The sequence below is a fragment of the Oncorhynchus clarkii genome, chromosome 25 (genome assembly GCF_045791955.1).
Source record: "Oncorhynchus clarkii lewisi isolate Uvic-CL-2024 chromosome 25, UVic_Ocla_1.0, whole genome shotgun sequence".
NCBI classification, from domain to species: Eukaryota; Metazoa; Chordata; class Actinopteri; order Salmoniformes; family Salmonidae; genus Oncorhynchus; species Oncorhynchus clarkii.
Genome location: NC_092171.1, coordinates 24,183,910 through 24,210,843, shown reverse-complemented (window position 1 = coordinate 24,210,843; position 26,934 = coordinate 24,183,910). Strand labels below are relative to the sequence as shown.

Genomic DNA, 26,934 nt, shown 5'->3' with positions numbered 1-26,934 from the left:
CCACAGTTAAGGAGACTCTTGCTCCAGTCGTGGAGCCACAGCCAGTCGCTGCCATGGGGCCTGTTCTGGTTGTGGAGTCGTCCTCTCCTCCCAATGGGGATCCGTGCTTCTACATCTGCATTGCTTACTGTTTGGGGTTTTAGCCTGGATTTCTGTATAGCACTTTGTAACATTGGCTGATGTAAAAAGGGCTTCATAAATACATTTGATTGATTGATCCCCTGATAACACACACACAGCTGTTTCCATTTGAAGATTCCAAGTCATTCAGATGACCAAAATCATATAAACATCTTCAAATGGAAACAGCTGTGTCTGCGTGTGTGTGTGCATGTAGTGGTGACCAAGTGTTCAGTATGGGCCTCAACATCATGTTCTAACCGCACAGCACTATAGACGACAGAACCAAACCAATCAGTTATAAGTATGTAACGGGTGAGGGCATTCATAGCCGACCGCTCAGACGGGTGAGGCATACCAGTCAACCGTTAGTGACCAATAGTTTACACAGAGTGAGTTTTTACCCACAAAAGGGCTTTATTACAGACAGAAATACTCCTCAGTTTCATCAGCTGTCTGCGTGGCTGGTCTCAGACGATCCCCGCAGGTGAAGAAGCCGGATGTGGAGGTCCTGGGCTGGCGTGGTTACACGTGGTCTGTGGTTTTTAGTCCGGTTGGACGTAATGCCAAATTCTCTAAAACATTCACTTTTCTGGCAACTGCTCTGGTGGACATTTCTGCAGTCAGCGTTACAATTGCACGCTCCCTCAAAACTTGAAACATCTGTGGCATTGTGTTGTGTCACAAAACTGCACTTTTTAGAGTAGCCTTTCATTGACCCTAGCACAAGGTGCACCTATGTAATTAACGATCATGCTGTTTAATCAGCTTCTTGATATGCAACACCTGTCAGGTGGATGGATTATCTTGGCAAAGGAGAAATGCTCACTAACAGGGATGTGCACAAAAATTGAGAGAAATATTTTTGTGCGTATGGAACATTTCTGGGATCTTTTATTTCAGCTCATGAAACGTGTTGAGTTTATATTCTTCTTCAGTATAATTGTCACATGGAAGACCAAAACTCCATCCCATTAAAACAGGTTGAAATATCAGACTGACTTTTCAAACAGCTCTTACACTAATAGGGCATTATCATCATTTTCACAATATCACAGTATTATTTCAACCTCATATTGTGGAAATAAATATAACACAGGAAATTACATTTTTGACTGCACTGGGCCTTTAATAGACACTTACTATAGTAAAACAAAAATTACCTCATGAGATGGGAAAACATTATGACAGAATTGTTTAATTATGTGAAATCATAAAGGCACCGAATTGGTGGGAGACCCATGAACTGCCCTTAAAAAGGCTATACAAAAAGAGGATATAATAACCTTTGGCTCCTGGGTTGTTCTTTTGCCAAAAAGGGTCCCCTAAATAAACAAGAATAATTGTCCATAAATTACCATATTGGACAGGTTCCAAATCCCAGACCATAATTCCATGGCATTACAAACGGATTCTGCAAATTAACAAAGATATTTCAGTGCCATCACAATGTAGGGAGCACAACTTGACCTTGTTCTGTCGAGGACATACTGTATCATATCTAACATCCACGCACACCAGTTAGTACCCAATGTTCTAGCACTGACTGGTCACAAATGTGTTCATGTAGGGCTGATATAACAAGACAATGCGCTGCAGCTGAGACGGTGCGACAGTCATTATTTGTGTAATGAGCTGTCTCAGTGGCAGTGTGTGGCGTGGCAGTCTGATCTGTCAGCCAATGAAGTGCGAGACCTGTGCTGGAAAGTCGGAGGTCACTGAAGCAAAGGCTTGCACCAAAGGGGCTGGGATTCAGCACTTAACACTTTGAAGTGCTCGTTAAAATGTCATTTTTGGACAATATGCTCGTTTCTGTTGAAGAGAGAACAGCATATTGTTCCTAATGCACCGAGTGGTTTCATCCATCACAGTCAGCCATGTGATGGTATTAACAGGTGTTCGCGGAAAGGTAATTTGTGAAAAGACTAATTGAAAGTCTATCATGGCACTATTATTGATTAGAGATCTTTCAAATTCACACAAAATACATAAAACAAAAATATGAACGCAACATGTAAAGTGTTAGTCCCATGTTTCATGAGATGAAATAAAATATCCCAGAAATGTTCCATAGACCACAGAGTACTCACGTCTTCTTTCGAGTGTCATGTAGAGATTATGCCCTCTTAAAAAAATATTTAACTAGGCAAGTCAGTTAAGAACAAATTCTTATTTACAATGACGGCCTGCCCCTGAACGACAGATTTTTACCTCGTCAGCTCGAGGATTCGATCTAGCAACCTTTGGGTTACAGGCCCAATGCTCTAACCACAAGGCTCCCTGCCGCCCCTTGAAGACACTCGTTGAAGACTGAAGTCTCTGTTTTGTGAACTTTGAAGTGGCATTGTCCTCTGTCTGTAAGAGCATGATGTGGGGATGCTGTAATGGAATCTGTTTTGCTGTGCTGGCTGGCTCTCCACTGCGCCCCATCTGTAATTACACCACACAGACACCCACTCACAGGGGGTAGCTGCTGCCTGCTGCCCCCTCCACAATGTTATTTGTGTAAACTCAGCCATCTTGTCAACCTAGCAGTCTGGGTGCGACGGATAGCAAACCACAAAAATCATCTCTATGAGCAATAACAGTGTTGGGTTGCAGATGTATGATACTGTACATGGAGCGGTCACTCTGTATGGAGACTTCTAAACTGCAACCTTCCTTCCTCCCTCCCTGCCTTGAAGTGCAAGGACTAGAGATCCACACCTGTAATTCTGGGCCTGTAGCAAGGATCTCAAGAAAGACAGGTAAATGTTCTCAGGAAAAAAAATCCCAGTTAAGAAAAACTTTTGTTTTAGTTATTTGAAGGCCCAAATCGGTTTCCCCCTAGTCTCCTCTTTATGTTTGGTCCCTTTAACTTCCCGTTTCTTTCCTCCTGTCTGCTCACGGCATGGATTAATATTACATCAATGTCCAGAGGCTTGCTCTTGTACACAATGTTCCTACTAAATGGAGGCAACACTGCAGCTAACCTAACAGAGCCAAAAACATAGGAGTGGACTCAAACTACTACCCACATCCCATCGACTGAGATGCACATTTTTATTTAAATGCCCTCTGCATTACTGGATCAGCCTCGCAGTCCTAGTCTTTTCCCCTTCCTCTGTACCACATGCCCTTCAGGCCAGGCCACATGTAACAGAGACACTGATGGTAGTGGTGACTCTTCTCCACCAATGTTCCCTCTATTTTTTGGCACTGAGCAAATTTCAGATCTGTTGAGTGCAAACTTGAATCTTGTGAAATTTTTGTGCAACTTCCGGTGCGCGTTTATTGTACCCGCTTTAATTTACTGTTTTAGGCTACTGTGGCTATTTGATACTGTGGCTATTTAATGTACGCCTACCAGTGGCCTATTATGAAAAAAACTATGGAGAAAATGCATCACAACATTTTAACATGGAAATAGCTGTTCTATCATTCAGCCTACAGTAGCAGCCAATGTGTGGTGTTCAATGAAGGCCTACACTCCATGAGACTTTTGACATAAACATGCAGGGCTTGACATTAACCTGTTCATCCACTTGTCCTTCAGACAAGGTGACTGAAAATTAGGTGTTTGATGCAAAAACCACTTTGTAAAAATAATGCAGTTTATTTTGTAGTCTCTTTACCATCATTACAGAGAATCAGACAAATGATGCTACCCTCTCCCTATTGGTTACTTAGCTTATTCAAGTCTGTCTCAAAATACAATACTGCCCCTTTAGGACAAAAAAAGCTCTTTACCTGACTTGCTTTTCAAAGATGTCTAGAAATGTACAGGTTTTGTGCTCTTGTACGATGCAATCACTACCACATTGCTGACTACAAATTAAGTAAAACTGGGCCAATGACTCACTAACTAGCAAAGAATATGAACAAATGTGCACACATGCAGCTCTTGCTTTGATCTCAAAACAAGCGCATAATAATCCTGACCGCTCATGCTGTAAAACTCCAGTTCAAAGTGAATGGCACAAATCCATATGATAAATGGTCTGCTTTGCAATACTGCAGCTGACTGGTTAAGGCTCACCGGTCTGTGTAGAGTACAGGCCTGAGTCATGCCTGTCAATGCAATAGAATCATACTCCAAGCCTACAACAAAATCTCTTTCAAAGTTTGTTTTGCATACAAAGTCTTGCATAGTTTGTTTTGTTTCGGTATGTTGCATTGAAAGTGGCTAATATTGTGTTGATTCGATCACAATTCCCACAGTAAAGGGAAATGTTGATAGTGTTAACTAATGGGGAAAACTCTAGAAAGTTGAGTGAAGTTCAATCTCATGCTTAGAGGGAACATTGTTCTCTACCCAGTTTCACACCTTGGCTATCCCCTGCCGAGAGTGCCAGGGAAACCACAGGCCACCACCCTGGCGCCAACCCACAGTGCACATCGCCCCAATCAATACCCTTGCATTTCCTGTCCATTTGCTGCAGGTCACAGGAATGGGACTCATTAATAATTACTGCTGGCGGAGCTTCAAGTGTGCTCCTCGTGGCACGGCCAATGAAAGTTGACATTTTCCCATCCTAGATTTTTGTTTTCTGTTGCACAGTAACTGAGCAAAGTCATAATAGCAGTAAAGTAGTAAACACAAAATAACTCAAGATGACTGGATGTGAATTGTTTTAATAGCAAACAGTTAAATGGAGTTTTAAAGGTGTGATCTGTAGTTTAATTTCCGGTAAATGGCAGTCGGACTTAGGGGGTTGTGAGTATTCTGCTCACTGATTGGCTTAAATGGAACCAAGATTGTTTTTCTAGCATCGATTGATTGTGCACGTTGTCCTGAGGCCACAGGAGAGTAGGGGGGTCAGAACTTGGTGACAGCGCGAGCGATGTTCTCCAAGGCTGAACGTGCCTCAGAGGAAGGGAAACACTGGATGGACTCCAGAGCTTTGTTGCCGTGGTAACGGCACAGATCTATTGTCGAGGTGACACCTTTCTCCAATTTGATCGTGGACCGCAGCTGTTACAGGAAGAGACCATAGGACATGACTTCAGCATTTTTTTATGTAAGCAAATGTTGAAATGAGCATCCTATTGTGAACACTGAGGATGGGAATGTGCAGTGGTCTATATAAAACTACATTGGTCATGAGACTCCCCCTCCCCCAGACACACTGAGTAGTCTTGGGTGTCTTTCCCCCCCTTCTGCTCTGGCTCAGTCAGGAGATCCTTTTTGCTTAGGGCGTTCTACCTAATGAATTCTGGGACTGAAAAGACCCTGTGGGCTTTCGCTTAAAAAACAGCAGGCAGGGAGCATTGCTCCACTGCACTTAATGTGGGTGCACGCTCCTCAGTTTGGAAACGGGGACACAGCAAACTCCAAGTCTCCTCCACACTCCATTAGTCCCCAGAAAGTCCTGTCCATCACTTTCTCTTCTTATGTTGAACAACAGGTGGCCAAGATATCCAAAATATGGTCTGACAGACCATTTCCATGGTTGTTCAGACTGCATTACATTTAAGACTAACAGGAGCAGCGCACAGGGCACACCTAGTGTTTGACACAATATGTATTTCAGCATAAAAGCCCAGGCAAGCAGGACACATGTATTATATTGTAAATACTAATCTATATGAAAATGATTGTAGCTACAATGACTGTGGTGCAGTTAGGAGGATACATTCTCCCCATATCCCCCTCGTGTCCTCATGAAGGAGATTCTCTGACAATGCAACTGTCTCGGTCTCTCTGTCTCCTCCACAAATAGTCTTGGGTACCTAATCCCCCACGATCTGGTTTCAGACGTGACCAGAGATCCCCCGCCCCCCCGTTGTCTCTTCCTGCACCCCCATCTGTCCCCTCCTTTCCTCTCTAACTGACTTTGGGAAGGAAATGTCAAACTTGAGATTGGTTACAGTGGATATCAACACTATCTAAGCATCTTTGGCAGTCTTGCAACCCACCTTGCTACCATACCACAATAAAAAACATCCACTGTATGTACATTCACCCTGCTGACCTTTGTATAGTCCATTTGTCTTCCAATAGTTTTTGCCTGTTTACAGAGAAAGATGATGGGAAAGAAAATTCAAGAAGTATTCATATTTACCTTGTAGCTATATAAACAATTAAAATGTCAGAAAAAGTAATAGCACAGGATAAGTGGTTCAGTACCTGTTGCAGCTGATGACACCATCTCTCCTGCCCCACAATCTGACGGTGGAAAACCACAGGGGCCGAGTTAAAACTGAAGGTTACTGGGTCTGCTGAGCTGCTGCTCTTTACAAATAGCTGCAGGTCAGAATTCAACTAAATAGGGGGGAATGACAGCATTAGACTATAATCATGATCCTTACATGTTACATTTCACCATCTCTCAGTATATTGCAAATACACGCTGTGTCCTTTTCCCTCGCATTTTCACATTTTTAGGAAAGACAAGGGAAGCAGCATGAATCTATACTTTTCAGCAGAGACAATCTTTCAGGTTTCCTGCAATACTTGCCTTGTGGCCCAATGATAGATGCTTGCCATATTTGTAAGCCAGTCCTTGTGCATCTTTGTCATGTTTGGCGAGCTCCATCGCTGCCTGACAGCTTTTTGCCAGCAAGGCACCATGGGACAAGAATGTCTGCTCCTCCCACATGTCCATGTTGATTTCATCAGTCAGGCTATTGTCCTGAGAAGAGCAGTTTACATCAAATGGTATGTATTCAGTTATGACTGTTTCCATTATGAAGAAGTACATTTTATCCAAATATCTATATTTCCAATAACAGCTCCAACCATAGAATATATAGTACATAAGAGCATTTCACTGGAAAAATAAACTGTAGACTAAAACTATTTATTTTGTTAAAAATTGTGATTTATAAACACAGTACAAAGCTCCAAGGAGAGAAGAGCCCAGGTTGAAACTGTAACCTCCTCTGAGGTAGAACACAACACTGAGTTCTGCTGGGAAAGCTCTTCTTCAAAGGGTGAGGTGTAAACCGTATCTCTCTACCTGCACAAATAATCAGGTACGTCCAGTAGCATCCAGTACATAATAATAGCAGATACCTGATAGAACAGTGTTATTCATTTAAGCCCACTAAATAGTTTGTCCAAATTAGTTTTTTGTAAAAAAAAATTTTTAAAACGTACATTTTTTAGTTATTATGACCATAACTGTATTAGGGGATGCCTTGACAGATTTTTTTAGGAATGTTCTCAGTTTGACTGATGTCATGTAACTACAGGTAACTGCCAAAATAAAGGAAACACGAGTAAATAAGGGAAACAAAATATATTGAAAGCAGGTGCTTCCATACAGGTATGGTTTTCTGAGTTATTTAAGCAATTAACATCCCATCATGCTTAGGGTCATGTATTCAACAATGCCTAGTTGCCCATTATTTTGGCTACCATGGCTTGAAGAGATCTCAGTGGCTTTGAAAGGGGGGTCTCAGTCACCAGATCTCAACCCAATTGAACTCTTATGGGAGATTCTGGAGCAGTGTCTGAGACAGTGTTTTCTAGCACCATCAACAAAACACTAAATCAACTGAATATTTTATGGAAAGAAGGGTGTCACATCCCTCCTGTGGAGTTCAAGACACCTGTAGAATCTGTGCCAAGGTGCATTGAGGTTGTTCCCTATTAAGAAAAGAAGGGTGTCACATCCCTCCTGTGGAGTTCAAGACACCTGTAGAATCTGTGCCAAGGTGCATTGAGGTTGTTCACTATTAAGACACTTTATGTTGGTAGTTACCTGTAACTTTAGCTGGCTAGGGTGACCCTGGTAGTGGTATTGTAATTATCTTACCTCCAAACTGTTGTGGATCTCATGGTAGATTCCCTGCACCAAGTCACCAATGGCACTCGATATCAACTCCACAACCTGTCAAACGCAAAAGAAAAAAAGCTTTGCTTAACCACCATTACTTTACGTAGTATTGAAATTGCTCTAAAGAGAGATGGGGATGGGGTTTAGACTAAGAGGGTGTCTGGGTTGTAAATTGGCCAGCTCTAACTCCTCACATTGCCAGCTCATTATCAGACCAGTGTGGACTGACTGAGGACTGCCTGCTGTTTTTATTAAGCACACCCAGACTGAGCTTTATCAATTTGAATCTTATTTATAGCGACCCCCAGTTTAAACTGTATTATGAGGCTTTATCAGGTATCCAGTCTGAGAAGCTGAAAGGCAGATGGCAAGGCAGAAATCAGGAAATGTCATGAGGGCTGAGGGGTTGATGAGGCTCTGGAGCAGTGGTCTGACATCTGGTGCTGGGGCTCTTATCAACAACCCAACTCAGAATTGATTATCAATTTGATACCTTCTTGTTTTAGATATAACTTCACTCTGCTCAACAGGGTGTGGCTGGGCGGTATTGTATATTCATCATTTTATTGTTATGTTTTACACTAGCTCCCTCCCGCGCCTTTGAGGAATTCTCACAAGTCTACTAGGTCCAAGTGTGTGGGCATGTAGTGGAATGAATGTAAAAAAAACTCATCATATTGAGTCATCTGTCTGCAGTTGCCCAGACCCTCTTGCAGTGGGAATCCAGGACTACATTTTAAATTGCACCCTCACTCACACGCATGATACTAATCCTACAAAGTAAATTCAGTCAGGCACCTTATTTTATATGCTTGTCCAAATCAGTGACCGAGTTTAAATAATCTCAAACACCATGTTTATCAGGTTTATCTTCTTTCACAATCAATTGCTCCTAAAAAACAGCGTATGGGCACAAAGATTTACAGTTCTAGGTAGATGAAAAGACAATCCATATGTTGTACTCTCTTACAGTCAAGAAGTTTTTTCATGATTTGAGAGCGTGTCTCTATCAGAGTCTTCATAGTGCGCTCGGGGTAACCAGATCCTTTAGGAAATATTAAAGAAACTCAAGCCTCACAAAAGGCCCAAAAGGACAATACCCCTACAGTGTTCCCAGATGTGCTGTCTTTGCTAGGCTGTGAATGAGGAAAATGAAGGGAGGGGGGAGTCTTTTTTTGGAAAGTATCAGATAAGCCACGGCCTCCCCCTTACTCTACTCCCAAATCCAGGCAGATCGTGTTTTGCCGACAGGTCTGTGAGGGAGAGAAACCGGAGCTGGGCTCCGCGATCACTTTACCATTAATACCGGCCTAGGATTCCTCTCAAGGCCGGAACACATAATCCAGATCAATTGCTCCCCTAAAAAAATTCCCTGGTTTATGTGAAATGCTTATACACCTCTAAGCGCTTATGCTATGACTGCTACTACAGTCATGTCTGTCTTGGTAACCCACAACAATCCTTGAAAAATGTAAAATATCAAGCAATTGGTGAGTGTGAACATTTTATTCTCTATCAAGTATTGAATAGGGGTCTCTATTTGTGACTGTCCGTTTATTTAAGAGACAGTGTCATGACCATAGTTTAGACACATGTGAGTACTAATTTCAAGTAGGCCGTGTTTTACAACTCTTGTGAACATTTTACTGTTAGGGGGAGAGTGGGGGGCACATGTATGTATGTCCAACAGGGGGAGCTCTAGAATGTCATTACATTATTGAAAAGACGACAATATGAATTATACTGCAAAACAAATGAGTGTCATGATGTTCATGTAAGGTGTTAAAAATGCCTATGTATATCAATTTGACAATGCTCAAATTTAAAGAAACAAGGGTACTTCTTTTATCAGAATTGTCATGATCACAGTGTCTTTAGGTGGCATTTTAAATGCCTGTTTGTCTGTCTGAGCATGAACAATCTGAGCTGAGGGGAGAATTTGGAAGATTGCAAAGCAGAGAGAAAATAGGTTATTATGATCCTCTTGTGCAGCCACATTCTGACCGTAGAGGTTGGTGACAGATTCTGACCGTTGGTGACACATTCCGACCGTTGAGGACACATTCCGACCGTTGAGGACACATTCCGACCGTTGAGGACACATTCCGACCGTTGAGGACACATTCCGACCGTTGAGGACACATTCCGACCGTTGAGGACACATTCCGACCGTTGAGGACACATTCCGACCGTTGAGGACACATTCCGACCGTTGAGGACACATTCCGACCGTTGAGGACACATTCCGACCGTTGAGGACACATTCCGACCGTTGAGGACACATTCCGACCGTTGAGGACACATTCTGAAAGTTGAGGTTGGTGACACATTCTGTCAGCAAAGGATTGCCAGTGTATGCACTGGAAGTGAACTGGAAGTGAACTGTGACCCCCATGCCCTCACACGCACACTGCAGAAGTGCTTAGTAAGAATGAGTAGAAGAGCGTAAGATAATGTAACCTGTGTAAATGGGGGTGCATTATTCCCACCCAAGCATATTTTGTGTGTGTGAGTATCAGTCTGCCTGCCAGTGGCCTAAGTGAGAGAATAGATTTGTTGATTCGATCAATCCACAACGGCCAGGAGAACTTGACACAGCAAGCTGATGTAAGTGGTGTTTAAACTCCTCTGCTTATACAGTTTGTATTCTCATCAATTTCCTTATCTGTATTGCAGTCATCTCAACATTGTCAAGTATCATCTTCATCTCACTGACAATCTATTGAAACCTCACAGGTAAAAGGCTGAAATCAGATTGCATTTTGGAAGACATTTAAAGGCAGAACGAAAAAGCTACAGGGCAAGAAATGTGTCCATCTCCAACAGAATGTTATATGATGACTATTTCATACCTTAGTATTGTTTAGCTGGGCCAGTCCAGTGCAAGCATTGGCAAGCAAGAAGTCCCCACTGAGAACGGACATCTTGTTTCCAAACTGCATGTCCTTCAGAGGACCGTCAGAGTTGGTCCACTCCTTTAGGTTGATGATCCCACGATGCACCAGGAAGGCCGTGTGGATGAGCTCTGTGACTTCAGCCAGGTTCCTCTGACTACAGAGGAAATATATACATTGTCGAATTGTCATCAGTAAAGCATACACTGAACAAAAATATAAAATGCAACAATTCCAAAGATTTTATTGAGTTACAGTTCATTAGAAAATCAGTCAATTTAAATAAATAAATTAGGGCCAAATCTATGGATTATGCTGAAACATGAGGTGATTGCGGCAGATAAATATAACTTATTATTGATATCTACTTAGCGCATTGATGTGAATCACACTGCTGCTCTCTCATTTAGCTATTTGTGCTTTGCGAAATGGGTTGTTGTGGATGGCTGTTCACAAATCTAAATGTGTATTTGAACCCAATAATGGTTGAATTCAAGAAGTTTAAGCTGCCTATCAATCATTGTTTTTGAAACCAGTGGACAGCCAGTGAAAAATGCGCTCTTGCAAATGCTGCGAAGTACATCCATTGGCCTAATGGACACATGCTCAAACTCGCACACTTTTGATAAGACTTACAGGGGCAATCTGTAGTTGCTACAACCATTTTTATCAAAGGTTTGGACACACCTTTTTACTATTTTCTACATTGTAGAATAATAGTGAAGACATCAAAACTATGAAATAACACATATGCAATCATGTAGTAACCAACAACAAAAAAGTGTTAAATCAAAATATATTTTAAATTCTTCAAAGTAGCCATGCTTTGCCTTGATGACAGCTCTTGGCATTCTCTCATCCAGCTTCACCTGGAATGCTTTTCCAACAGTCTTGAAGGAGTTCCCACATATGCTGAGCACTTGTTGGCTGCTTTTCCTTCACTCTGTGGTCCAACTCATCCCAAGCCATCTCAATTGGGTTGAGGTCGGGTGATTGTGGAGGCCAGGTCATCTGATGCAGCCCTCCATCACTCCTTGGTCAAATAGCCCTTATACAGCCTGGAGGTGTGTTGGGTCATTGTCCTGTTGAAACCAGATGTGATGGCGTATCGCTGCAGAATGCTGCGGTAGCCATGCTGGTAAAGTGTGCCTTGAATTCTAAATAAATCACTGAGAGTGTCACCAGCAAAGCACCTCCCAACACCATCACACCTCCCCCTCCATGCTTCACGGTGGGAACCACACATGCAGAGATGATCTGTTCCCCTACTCTGCATCTCACAAAGAAAAGTGATTGGAACCCAAAATCTCACATTTGGACTCATCAGATTAAAGGACATATTTCCACCAGTCTAATGTCCATTGCTCGTGTTTCTTGGCCCAAGCAAGTCTGTTCTTCTTATTTCTTTGCAGCAATTCAACCATGAAGGCCTGATTCTCGCAGTCTCCTCTGAACAGTTGATTTTGAGATGTGTTGGTTACTTAAACCTTGTTAAGCATTTATTTGGGCTGCAATTTCCGAGGATGGTAACTCTAATGAACTTATCCTCTGCAGCAGAGGTAACTCTGGGTCTTCCTTTCCTGTGGATGTTTTCATGAGAGCTAGTTTCATCATAGCGCTTGATGGTTTTTGCGACTGCACTTGAAGACACTTTAAAAGTCCTTGAAATGTTCCAGATTGACTGACCTTCAGGTCTTAAAGTAATGATGGACTGTCATTTCGCTTTGCTTATTTGAGCTGTTCTTGCCATAAGATGGACTTGGTCTTTTACCAAATAGGGCTATCTTGTGTTTACCACCCCTATCTTGTCACAATACAACTGATTGGCTCAAACACATTGAGAAGGAAATAAATTCCACAAATTAACTTTTAACAAGGCTGTTGATTGAATAATTGAAATGCATTCCATGTGACTACCTCGTGAAGCTGGTTGAGAGAATGCCGAGAGAATGCCAAGAGTATGCAAAGCTGTCATCAAGGCAAAGGGTGGCTACTTTGAAGAATGTCAAATATATTTTAATTTGTTCAACTGGCAGCGTCATTAAACAGTACCCACAAAACACTAGTCTCAACGGTAACAGTGAAAAGGCGTCTCCGGGATGCTAGCCTTCTAGACAGAGTTGCAAAGAAAAAGCCATATATCTCAGACTGGACAAAAAATATATATTAAGATGGGCAAAAGAACACAGACACTGGACAGAGGAACTCTGCCTAGAAGGCCAGCATCCCAGAGTCGCCTCTTCACTGTTGACGTTGAGACTGGTGTTTTGCGGTATTATTTAATGAATCTGCCAGTTGAGGACTTGTGAGGCGTCTGTTTCTCAAACTAGACACTAATGTACTTGTCCTCTTGCTCAGTTGTGCACCGGGGCCTCCCACTCCTCTTTCGATTCTGGTTAGTGCCAGTTTGCTCTGTTCTCTGAAGGCAGTGTACACAGCGTTGTACGAGATCTTCAGTTTATTGGCAAATTCTCGCATGGAATAGCCTTCATTTTTCAGAGCAAGAATAGACTGATGAGTTTCAGAAGAAAGTTATTTGTTTCTGGCCATTTTGAGCCTGTAATCGAACCCACAAATCCTGATGCTCCAGATACTCAACTAGTCTAAAGATGGACAGTTGTATTGCTTCTTTAATCAGAACAACAGTTTACAGCTGTGCTAACATAATTGCAAAAGGGTTTTCTAGCGATCAATTAGCTAATCCAAGTTGATCATTTTAAAAGGCTAACACAACGTGCCAAAATATAAGATTATTTACAATGTTTACGAACATTGGAGAAAAACAAACACTTCATAGATTCATAACATGGTTAAAACAATAATTTTGATATTGTGGATAGTCAGTCCTTGCATCCATAGCTCTGTCTATTAATCTGAGAGTGGTTACATTTCTCCAGGCACATCTCTCAGCTGTGGATTTGCCCTTTAAACAGCTGCATATTATCAAGATGTCAAAGTGTCACTAACAAAAAGGTAAACAATAGGCCTATAGCAAATGCAGTATATGGCATTCATTTTTCACATGTAAAAAGCACTTTTCAGTAGTGCTCCAAAGCATACCATTCCATGAGCGCAGCATTTATTTTTCAACTCGAATCAATGAGCCCAATCAGTCCTCCATGACAACAAAATCATAAACAGAGTAGAGCTGGCTAATAAGTCCTTAGTTTTTGGGGTTATGCTCAGGTAAAACAATTTGGCTAATCTATACATCCATATTTCCAAGTCCTATTCTTGAAGATCAAGGGGTATAACATTTATTGGAATAACTGGAATTCTGATAGACATTGGTTTTTAATGTAAAGATATAATTTAATCACATTATTATATGTAGTAGAAAGTGATGGGTTAGAAGAGACCTACATAACCAACCCATAAAGTAAAATGTAAAATCCATATATGCCAGCTATGTAAAGTTTTACATTGATTTATCCTGCAATAGATGTTTTTCAATTGGTAAAATACATTTTTGTCTTATTCTAATGCCCCTCAAGGGAAATGTAATCTAAAAGTAAATGAATGTAATCAGATTACATTGCTGAGTTTGGGCAATCCAAAAGTTACATTACTGATTAGAATTTGACAGGTAACTAATAACGGATTACATTTAGAAAGTAACCTACCCAAACCCGCCCTTAAGCATGGTTGTGGCTAATTCCCATTGCTGTACAGACTAGTATGGTAAGCAATCTATTGTGATAATGTAATTTATACAATAGAAAAGTTATAACCTACTTACAATATGTTTGCTTCGAATGACTTACTACTTAAAAGTCATGTTGTGATAATATATAGCCCTAGTGTCTACCTGATTAATGATGATCGCTGGCAATCAACTGCAATGATTCGATTTATCTCTAGAGAAACCGTGCGTTGGGCTCACTAAAACGAACTAAATGGAATTCAAAGTCGGTCATTTAGTTGTTTAATAACCGAAAAAACACATACAATTCGGTTAATCGCTCAACACTATTACAGGGAAATTGAGTCTTTTGAAAGAGAGAAATGAAACTACAACCGAGGTCTAACAGATCTAACTTCAAATTTTCAAACTTAGGTTGCAAGATTTGATCGATATATTCTCGTTGTTATCTAAATAACTAATGGTAAAGTCACGTATCCAGGTAATCTCGCTTCAGAGCGCGCGCTCACTACAGGACATGAACGAGCGCGTATCTCGTGCACTAAATGATGCCAGGTAATAAGAATGTACTGGGATAGGACTGCAGATGGTTCATTATGCATGTATGAGCCATGCACTGACACGTCGAGTCCAAAACGGCAGGTTTAAAAAACAGCGAGGTAATGTTCAATCTTCCTGAACGCATCTTTGAAATACATTTTAAAAATAAAAAGTTCTCCATTATTGAGGAAAAATAAATAAGCCTTTACTAAATTCCATTATAGTCATTAGAAATAACAGCTATTCTTGATTACCAGAGAAAAGACATGCAAATTGTTTTTGAATGGAGCCTTTGCACATAGTCTGAGGGAGGCTGTAATCAAACGTTGATTCAGTCTTTGCTGGGGGATAATTAGATCCCCCCTCCATATGGTCTGAGCCTGCCAGGGCAAGACAGACATACCGACCGGGGGGATCAGTCTGTGGAGGGAGCCAGGGATGGGTGCGCTGATGGACACTTTAGGGCCATCTTTCAGATGGTGTGAAACAGTCCTGATAAGACATTTCAAATCCAGTCATCTGTCAATTCTAGTTGTTCCTGCCCATAATACACCGTACACATGCATGCCTTGTCTGGCAGCAGGTAATTGCATGTTCTACAGTTGCTCAGAGAGAGTTGTTAGTAAAATGCTATAATGTCTTTTATTTCGCTGCTCAATCATACCCATTGTCCCCCTTCTGTGAAGAGTAGTACATTTGGCCTCTCTTTGACAATACCTTTCATTTCAATCCCTGCCACTGCATTGATGTTATTAACACACAGGATTAAAATGTGTCGGTGTAGACATTTTAACAGACTACAAGTTAGGGATGAAAATTACATAGATAAATTGTTCTCAACATTTAGGCTAATTTAACATTTGATTCATGGATTCAACATTCAATGCAGTTGATTAATTTATCTGGTCCCACTACTTACATCAAATCTTAACCTGGGTACAGATCTTAGACAAATACTGAGCGTATTGCTCCTGCAGCAAAAGTATAAAGCAGGCTATTGAGTACATCCTGTACAAATGCAGCTAAACAATAATAATAATAATGTTGGCACTGGTAGCTATTCCGACAGACACCCTTCCCACCACCACCACTCCTCCAACAGACACACTTCCCACCACCACTCCTCCAACAGACACACTTCCCACCACCACTCCTCCAACAGACACACTTCCCACCACCACCACCACTCCTCCAACAGACACACTTCCCACCACCACCACTCCTCCAACAGACACACTTCCCACCACCACCACTCCTCCAACAGACACCCTTCCCACCACCACCACCACCACCACCCCTCCAACAGACACACTTCCCACCACCACCACTCCTCCAACAGACACACTTCCCACCACCACCACTCCTCCAACAGACACCCTTCCCACCACCACCACTCCTCCAACAGACACCCTTCCCACCACCACCACTCCTCCAACAGACACACTTCCCACCACCACCACTCCTCCAACAGACACACTTCCCACCACCACCACTCCTCCAACAGACACACTTCCCACCACCACCACTCCTCCAACAGACACACTTCCCACCACCACCACTCCTCCAACAGACACACTTCCCACCACCACCACCACTCCTCCAACAGACACACTTCCCACCACCACCACTCCTCCAACAGACACTTCCCACCCCACACTAGGACCCCTAAAGAAGCCTCGCAGTCTCTGCCTCAGATCTTCAACTCATGATAAACAGTGTTGGAGCCAGGGGAGGAAAAGGGGGAGAAGGGGACTTGTGTATAAATAGCTTCGGCAGCCGGTTGCATAGCAACTCATGCCATCTTGCTGAGGCGTTCCCGCCCCTAACACGCCCCTTGTCCTCAGTGTTCTGTTCCATTTTCCTCCCTCTACAGGGTCCGCAATACAGCTGTGCATCTGTGTTTTGTCTCTGGGTATCTGGCTGTTTTGTCTGTCTCCCTTTCTGTCTGTCCATCTCTCCATCTCTCGGATTCCATACAGCTCTGGCCCTCTCTCTATGCTGAGATCCCTGGTGAGCCATCAGTACTGGGCACTGGAGTGGGAGACATTTTACAAATGCTGTCTGTCAGGAGGGAGGAGAAAATTCCCCTGGAGGTATAAATCAATCCCCCCATCAGTGCTCTGGCCCAGGTGCTAATGAGCCCACATTCCTTCAACAGAGGAGAGGGGGCGAGACAAAGTGAGAGCGAGAGGGGCAGAGAGGGGCAGGGGTAAGAGAGAAAGGAGAAGGGTGAGAGAAAGTGTCAGAGTGAGAGGGGGTCAAAGGGAGAGAAAGTCAGACAGAAATACAAAGGACAGGGAGTATGATGTAATATAGTTAATCATCATGACACATCACTGACTCCGTTGCACCGGCTCTATGCACACTCACTGGACTTTACCCCCCCCCACTCACACATACTACACTGACATTCCAACAGACTACATACACACACACACGCATGCATTCATTTTGACGCAAAACACACATACACTCTTCACATACGCTGCTGAAACTCTGTTTATTATCTATCCTGATTGCCTAGTCACTTTTACCCCTACCTACATGTACATATTACCTCAACTACCCCGTACCCCTGCACATTGACTCGGTACTGGGACTCCTTGTATATAGTCTTGTTACTGTTATTTTATTGTGTTACCATTTCTGCTCATTTTTCATACTTTTTAACTCTGCATTGTTGGGAAAGGGATCGTAAGTAAGCATTTCACAGTAAAGTCTACTACGCATGTGACAAATACAATGTTATTTGAGTAGAAGACACAATCCTCATGAAACTGGATGCAACATTTTGCAGTATGGGGATGCTAAAGTAGCTGATGTATTGCTTTTGTTTACTTTGAATTGTTGGTCATTTCAATAGCTGGAGTCCTAATCGTATGGATGGTCGATAACTTGATAAGTCAGACTGTAAGCATATTCATTACAGCCACTCCACACTAGCCCCCCTCCCGTCCTGCTTGACAGACTTCTCCACTGAAGCTATAGTTGAGGCAGTGCTGCTTGCCAGCTAGGAGCAAGAAAAAGGCCATTCAGACACCCAGTGTACCACCTGCCAAACACAACAGCGACTTCTGGTAACCACTTGGCATGGTTGTAGAGTAATCTCCACACAAAATTCCATGTTCTGGGCAACATTCTGTATGTGTGCGGTGTGCTTGCGTGAGTGAGTAAGTGAATGTTGTCATCGGAAAAAATGATAAATTGGAGCTGGTGTGTGTGGGTGCTGTCAGATCAGGAGCAATGAAAAGTATGTTCCTGTCTTTTCACCAAGTCAGTGGTAATGAAGGAAAGGAGACAAGGAAAGAAAGCTATGGAGGAACATGAGGCGTGTTTACCTGGGGTAGATGCCGCTGACCATGTCCTGGGGCAGGTGGTCTGAGGCTGTGTGCTGGCTGGGACCAGCTGCCTTGGACATCAACAGGACCACCAGACCCCTCATCTGAAGGTTGTTTCTGCTGTCATAGATGAGGCCCCTGAGAAGAGAGCCAGGCATCAATCAGGCATTTATTGTTGGGTAAGGGTTTATACATTTGTGGAGATATGCTCTTTTCATACACAGAAAAGACATTTGAATGAAGACAGAAAAATTAATTGTAGGTGAGATCGACACAAATCAGGCATGCCTTGGGCCACATCTTGAATTTGCCAAAATGTTCCATTTCATGTATGATATTTCATCTTTCCCATACATTTAAATAAAATGTCCTTCAGGAGTAAAAAAAAAAAAAAAAGAAACGTACGTATTTTCATCATCCCAAAATCTATTATGGCAAGCAGGGAATTGGCGTGGAATTGCAGGCTAAGTAAGCAGCCTCTTAACAATGACAAAGAAAATTCCCAGTAATTGTATGGAAATGAGAGGTGGTGCGACACTATATTAATGAGGTTGTGTGTAGCTTTCAACGCCTCTCTCCAGGGGCGCCCCAAAAATCCCTTTATTCCCTCGCATCAATGCTAAGCAAAGAAAATGGCTAATTGCTGCTTCATGGGGGTGGCACATAGAGAAAGGTCAACACACTCATGGAGACAACTGCCTTTCAAAATCATAATTAATTCAACTGCATTGTCAAAGAAGTGGTGGAGGGCTTTATATTCAATGAGCATACCTTCAAGACATCAACTCAAGAGTTTGATAAACATTTTCAGTAGCTGAATTGCCAGACAACCTTTTTTTAATTGCTAGGGGAAGTGTCAACCTGAGAGCACAGCTATGAAGGAAGGTGAGGGAAAAACTAAAAATGTTCTGTTTGTGAATATTCATGTCATGGAATGCACCTTGGAATGCACCTTATCCATTGCTTGCATTTTTGTTGGTGGAACCCACCCTTTTATAGTAGAATAATAAATACATCTGAGTGTAGCTTTAAACAAGCAAGCTTAGACAAGAGACTAATGATTAATTAAAGACCGAACCATATTGATCAGCTGTGGCACAACACATTGTTTGCCAGCAGAACGGGGCCCCAAACACAATTCAAGCAGAGCTGCAAGGCTCTAGTGGTGGGCTGGCCACTGTGAAGATAAAATAACTGTGGTCCCGAGGGAGCGGTTAGACAGAGAACATCTAATCCTGTCCCCAGGGAGCCCCCTGTGCCATGAATCACACTCTCGTTAGAGCCCTGAGTAGACACCGAGCACCACCCACTCCGCCTGCGCCCAGACACTAACCGGGGAGAGAAAGAAGCAAAGGAGAGGACAAAAGAGACAGACAGAGAATGAAGGGAAAGTGCAAGAGGCAGAGGAAGAAATAGTAAGAGAAAGAGAGAACAAGAGAAAAGGATGGAGAGAGAGAGGGAGAGATGGACAGGGAGAGGGGAATAGAGAGAAAAGGGAAGATGGGAGATACGGTTAGTGCAACAGATAAGTACGGAAACTGACAGGTCTAATTTTATCTGTTAAATCCCTATCTCAGTGGAACCTAAGGAAAACCATCACATGAAACAAGTTGACATCTGATTCTTTCCTGTGTTCATAATTGTAACAAAAATAACAGCATGTAGCCTAGGTTAACCTCAACCAAATTCAGTACACTTTTGCCAGGTTTCTAAAATTTCTCCTACATCAAGCCCTAGGTAAACAAAAAATATTTATTGAGAGGTAAAAACTGGCATTATGAGGTGTGAAATTACACTGAAATTCCTATAGCTTTCAATTGAAAGAACAGCAACCACACCAAAAATGTTCTCTGCCTGTGGCGAGACTGGCCAAGTCTGCAGCCTGAAGATGGCAGTTGATTAATATTTATGCCAGTCGCCACACCATGGCACATCAATCAATCATAACCCCCTTCCTGCAAAGGGGTGGGGCTGGGATGAGTGCCGAGAAAGAGGGAAAGAGAAAGAGAGATGGGTCAATGTCATTTTAATGGGTAGCACTACTACAGCGCTCTCTGAATCTTATCTGTTGGTCTAATACTGCACAGCTCTGAAAATGTATCACATGTAGTTAGACCATTTTTGGGGCAAAGCATCAATAACCATTTTTCTGTGAGAACCCAATCACTCAAGGTTAACATTTGGATGAAATCCTCAGTGTACAAAATATGATTTGGCATCTACCTCTAACTATTTCCTGAACTCCTACATGTGACGACAAAATCTCAGTGGAAAACAATGGAAGAGAAAAGTCAAACGGGGTCAAGGTCTTTCCCTGCTACAAAGTGAAAGTTCCTCTTTCCTGCATTGCCACACTCTGTAACTCCAGACTTTGGGCAAAGTTAACTGAGCTGAATTTTTTAAGAATGAAAGGAAAGGGAAAACCGAAACACAACTCCACAAGGGTCTGCCTGTCTGCTATTGAGGATATTTTGATCTGTGCAGCGTCTTGGACAGAGACAGTAGGAAATACAAGCCAGCCAACCAAAGATGACGGTGAGGAGTCAGCCTGTCAGAGGTCCACTTTGTCCCTGCGCTACAACACTGAAATGTATTGTCATATCAGATGTAGGTGTATAGGTTATTACATCCTTGGGCTATATGGTTTCCAACACATGGCAGGATTGTGTGCATTGCAGGATTGAATTCCTGCACTCTTTTTATCATTCCCTGTCCATTTGCTTATTTCTTATAGTGAAGAGCCATTCATCCCAACTGAAGAGAGATGGCACTGAAGGGTAACTAACTATCTGGATGATAGTTTAGAGGTAAAAAATGTGATTTCTTCACCTGCCATACCTTTGTTGTGGTGGTGGGAGGGTAGATGCTTAAAGGGCTAATTAAGAAAAATTCAGCTATGAGGCTTTGTAATCAATCCATTTGAACTAAGTGCTAAGTTTATTCCAAAATTTAACAGAATGAGTGCTGGGAAAGAGGGAGACAGAAAGAGAGATGGGTCAATGTCATTTTAATGGCTAGCACTACTACAGCGCTCTCTGAATCTTATTTGTTGGTCTAGTACATGGCCTAATACTGCACAGCTCTTAAAATGTATCACATGTAGTGCGACAATTTTTGGAGCAAAGCATCAATACCCATTTTCTTAATTGAGAACACAATCACTTGAGGGTAGCAATTGGATAAACTCCTTAGTGTACAAAATAGGATTTGGCATCTACCTCTAAATATTTCCTGAACTCCTACATGTGATGACAAAAACTCAGTTGAAAACAATGGAAGCCACTTGAAGAGAAAAGTCAAACTGGGTCAAGGTCTTTCCCTGCAACAAAGTGAAAGTTCCTCTGTTCTGCATTGCCACACTCCGTAACTCCAGACTTAGCTGAACTGAATTTTTTAAGAATGAAAGGAAAAACCAAAGTCAAATGTTTAGTTGAGTTCATATCACGCTGCCTACTCATGTTACACACTCATTTGGGTTTGAGCATTTAAATGAACAAAGCAGCTGTTTTTTACCTCAATATCAAATAATATCTGGGTAACAATTAAATAGCTTTGATTGTCTTCAATTAAAAAGGACAAAAATAAACAAAAATGGCTTCTTAGCAAAGAGAAATTTCTCAAGCAAGAATTTGCTAGGACTGTCTGGGAGTGGTCTGAGTGAGGAGTGGAAAAACGAAAATGATCTGTTATTGGCAGACAGGTTTGGAAGTCTTTCTTATTGGTCTAATAACACATTTACCGCCTGGTGATTTACCACCTGTCTTTTCAAAAAGCTCTTACACTAAAAGGGCATTATCATAATTTTTACAATTTCACAGTATTATTCCAACCTCAGTTTGGAAATATATACACAGAGTATAGAAACACCTTTCTAATTTTGAGCTGCACCCCCTTTACCCCACAGAACAGCCTTAATTTGTCAGGGCATGGACTCTACAAGGTGTCAAAAGCATTCCACAGGGATGCTGGCCCATGTTGGCTCCAATGCTTCCCACAGTTGTGTCAAGTTGGCTGGATGTCCTTCGGGTGGTGGACCATTCTTGATACACACAGGAAAATGAGTGTGAAAAACCCAGCAGCGTTGAGGTTCTTGACACACTCAAACCGGTGCGCCTGGCACCTACTACCATACCCCATTCAAAGGCACTTAAACCTTTTGTCTTCCCATTCACCCTCTAAATGGTACGCACACAATTCACATCTCAATTAAATGGCTTAAAAATCCTTCTTTAACCTGTCTTCTCCACCAATTGAAGTGGATTTAACAGGTGACATCATTAAGGGATCATAGCTTTCACCTGGTCAGTCGAAATCACGGAAAGAGCAGGTGTTCCTAATGTTTTGTACACTCATTGTATCAAACACAGGAAAATCAAGTTTGACAGCACTTGGCCCTAACATAATCTACACAGCACAGATTCCATGGAACTTATCATTGAAATTAGACACATTTTGAGTGTGTTTATTTTGCTTCAACCTTTTAGCAGGCTAGAACTCTCTGAAGGAAAATCACACTAATTGTATTATTTTGGTTTCCATTGCATCATCTGAGACACTCTTATTTTCTTATGTCAATCCTCCATTTGATTTAGTGTAGGCAGTTTTTTTTCCAGGCTTCTCTTTTGCTTACATTTACTGGATGACTATTTGTCTGAGGTCACTAGTCTACACATAACTTTGTTGACAATACCAGTAGGCACTGCTCAAGGAGAGGAGACAATTGAATTGCCAATACAAGCCACAAGAGGGAAGACACTCTACCCAGCTCAGTCCTCTACAGCTAAAAAAACCCAAGACACCAGCATCTTTCTCAGGGAGCGGTACAAATCATGAAGCAGCTTACAAAATAACAACAAATTAAAACTTGTCTGAGACATAAGGACGGTTAATTATGGGGCTTAAGCTGTGACTATCATCCAGTCATCACACTTGCTCTCAATAACAGCATCTTTAACACACCAGCGGTCAAAACAACAACAAAAATCCCATGGCAAACTGTTGCGCAGCTGCTCCTAAACCCTGCTTGAAATTGAGGTTGTAAAACTGCATTTGTAAAATGATTCCACACAATTGAAGGAGTAGAGAAATAAACATGCTAACAACATAAAACCAGGATCCCTCTCTTTTTTAAACAAAAGGCCCAAACTGCTTTCAAAATATATTTGCCGAAATGTATTTTCCTGCAATTGCATTAAAGAGCCACTGAACACTCCAAAGTGTGTTTTTCTGTTGTTCATTAGAAAAACTAGAATTCAATCTCGGGGGTGTGTTTCCTGACTGATTCCACGTATGGTTAATGATGTTTGTCCCCCATGAAACACTATTGATGCGGAATCCTATTTCACTTCACAAAATCTCCAGAATGAATCTACGATAAAACTTAAAACTTATTACAGATTTCATGAGTTATGTTTTTGCCAAGGACGTTTAGTTTGGCAATTTTACATCTAACTAAGGTGTTTAGAGCAGTATTTCTCAAATAAAAAAATGTGACGTCTTATGTAAACAAAGTCTACTGGGCAGGTCGGTCTCATGGTCTATTGGATAGAGAGCAATTACCGCAGCTGTTCACCCCATGTTAGTGGGCTAATGTATATCGTCAAATCAAAACCCAACCTTCATTTACCTGTTGTGAAGCACGGATGTTCCAAACTCCCTTTTAGACGAGACTGACTTTATGACCAACATGATCCTATTTACACTTCGTAGTACATTTTGACACTAGAATAACTGTTTCTGACTCATATCGATGCCACATAGGCCATTTTCAAAGGGATACGTTGCTTTTTAAAGGCAGTAGCGCTTTAAGAATTGTTGTGCATTGACTGCTTGTCAGAATACGTTTCCCTCCTATGGCACTCGGAATGTATGCGCCTCGAGAGGAATATTTATTTCACATAGAACACACAACAACAAGCCGACTAGGTAAATAGGTAAACTACTCTACTATGGGTCTGTTTTAATAACAACATTCCATGGCAAAAATAGTAGCACTGGAAAGTATCATCCTGAGTGATAAATTACAGGCTTTGAATTACTTTGCCAACAGCTACAGGAGCCTACACACCACTGTCTGGGTTGAGCGCTACTGTGGTGTGCATTATAGACTATTTCATTCCCTTCATCTGAAAAACAGAGTGTCATCAACAATCATGCATCTCAGTTCAGTGCACACAGCGTAAAAGAGAAAATAAATATTTGAGAATAACTGTATTTGTAATTGTATAAAGCTGAAACCCAGGGTATTCCTCAGTAAATCAATTAATAGGATTGTGCACTCTAAATACAACCTAATTTGACCTACAGTAGGTGCACCCAATGTGGATGGGTCTATTTTCTTCTCACATTGCAAACTGAAGCATAGCCTGGTACCAGATCTGTTTGTGCCATCATGTCAACTCCCATGGTATGGAGTGTCATGATGGCACAAACAGACTGATACCCTGGTTAACTGCAGCATGGCTTGAGTCACTTAAAGGGAACTGAACTGGCCTGATGGCATATGGTGCCAGCTGCTATAAGCATATGTGAAAAGAAAACAGGCCCTTTACTGTTCCTACATTTTGGGGCGTTGTTGTGGGGGTGACCAGGTCAGTTGAGGAGGCAGAAGTTGGTTGGATCAGCTTGATCAGAAGTTATGGTTGGGAAGATGGTGATTGACATCACAGTCATATCTGACAGAATCAAGTCTTCTAAAACCACAGATAGCCAACATAGAGTTACACAATTTTATCATACACAAACAATGTATGTAAATACTTGCATTACAAACATGAGGTAATATCATTTGCAATACTATATGTTTGTGTGTGAACCATACCTCGCAGCGCTGAGTAACGGGTGTTTTGTTCCAACCAGTTTCCTCACGTGCATTGCTACATTACTAAGTTCATCACTCAGCAAGCAGCGCAGGCTCACGAAGGAGGTCGGATAACCCACGATTTTCTCTGCATCCGAGACCACTTTATTCAAATTAGAAGGCGTTGCGTTGGAGAAAATACTTATGTTCCTCTGTCCACGGTTTAACAAACTGATGCACGAGAGTCGAAACCAAATTACTGTCATCTTTACAGCTGAAGGTTTTTTACTAATTTAATTTGAAACAAGGGTAAAGCAAACCCTTGAGTTTTCGATCAAAGCTTAGCACAAGCTAGAATAAGTCGACTAAACAAATAAACTAAACGATGTCAGGAAATTAAATTAACTTACTAAATTAGATATCTAGCTAGCTAGTTAGCTATCCATATCTACAATATATCATGTTAGCAACACCTGTAACGTTATGATGGGTGTCATCCTCGCTGGCGACAGTCATATTAATTTAAGTACTTTACATTACGGCGCCACGTATGTCCTGGGTATAATGCTGGGTTATCACCCTACTTAATTTGATACTTATTCCCTTTGAGATATCCTATAAAGTATTGTAAATATTCCGCAACACAGGACCTAAAAAGTTAAGCATTGACACAGGAGGCCACCATCTTGACGAAACGCCCTACGGTATGTCGCAAAACGTTTACAACAGTACCCTATGCCCATAGAAATATATTTCCATGTTTGTGCCCCATTTATCAGCATTTGGAATCAGTTTTCAAATAGGCTACAAGTGAACGCTGTCTTGTGGTTAGTATCACCAAAAAGAATAGATGTGCATGTATCTTGTAAAATTTGTTATAAAGTCCACTCTATAAAGGTTTGGGTTGCCTGTGGATTTAAAATGGACAAAACATTGTTTAATTTTGATTAACTGTGAAGGATTCAACATTAATAGTGAAATAATGACAAAAATGAAAAGAAAAACATGCCTTTTTGTATTTTCTTTCGATTTTGGATTGAATTGTTCTTCTCAAGTAGCATCATTGACATCAAATCAAAGTTTATTTGTCACGTGCGCCGAATGCAACCTTACAGTGAAATGCTTACTTACAGGCTCTAACCAATAGTGCAAAAAATGTATTAGGTCAACAATAGGTAGGTAAAGAAATAAAACAACAGTAAAAAGACAGGCTATATACAGTAGCGAGGCTACATACAGACACCGGTTAGTCAGGCTGATTGAGGTAGTATATACATGTAGATATGGTTAACGTGACTATGCATATATGATGAACAGAGAGTAGCAGTAGAGTAAAAGAGGGGTTGGCGGGTGGTGGGTGGGACACAATGCAGATAGCCCGGTTAGCCAATGTGCAGGAGCACTGGTTGGTCGGCCCAATTGAGGTAGAATGTACATGAATGTATAGTTAAAGTGACTATGCATATATGATAAACAGAGAGTAGCAGCAGCGTAAAAAAGGGGGGTTGGGGGGGGCACACAATGCAAATAGTCCGGGTAGCCATTTGATTACCTGTTCAGGAGTCTTATGGCTTGGGGGTAAAAACTGTTGAGAAGCCTTTTTGTCCTAGACTTGGCACTCCGGTACCGCTTGACATGCGGTAGTAGAGAGAACAGTCGAGGACTGGGGTGGCTGGGGTCTTTGACCATTTTTAGGGCCTTCCTCTGACACCGCCTGATGTAGAGGTTCTGGATGGCAGGCAGCTTAGCCCCAACGATGTACTGGGCCGTACGCACTACCCTCTGTAGTGCCTTGTGGTCAGAGGCCGAGCAATTGCCATACCAGGCAGTGATGCAA

General features: G+C 41.9%; 2 protein-coding genes across 3 annotated transcripts in view; one reads left to right on the top strand and one right to left on the bottom strand.

Moving 5' to 3' along the window:
* The window catches only part of LOC139383774 (sine oculis-binding protein homolog A-like), a 61,864-nt gene that overhangs the window by 5,542 nt on the left and 29,388 nt on the right, over positions 1-26,934 (top strand). The gene's annotated exons all lie outside the window — the stretch shown is intronic.
* On the bottom strand, positions 4,715-25,805 carry LOC139383411 (all trans-polyprenyl-diphosphate synthase PDSS2-like). The gene is made up of 8 exons (XM_071127953.1): positions 25,119-25,805; positions 18,299-18,436; positions 10,736-10,934; positions 7,863-7,937; positions 6,561-6,734; positions 6,230-6,364; positions 6,075-6,110; positions 4,715-5,074 (listed from the first exon to the last, which is right to left on the bottom strand). The coding sequence occupies exons 1-8, from the start codon at positions 25,361-25,363 to the stop codon at positions 4,919-4,921; spliced, it is 1,158 nt and encodes a 385-aa protein (XP_070984054.1). The 5' UTR covers positions 25,364-25,805; the 3' UTR covers positions 4,715-4,918.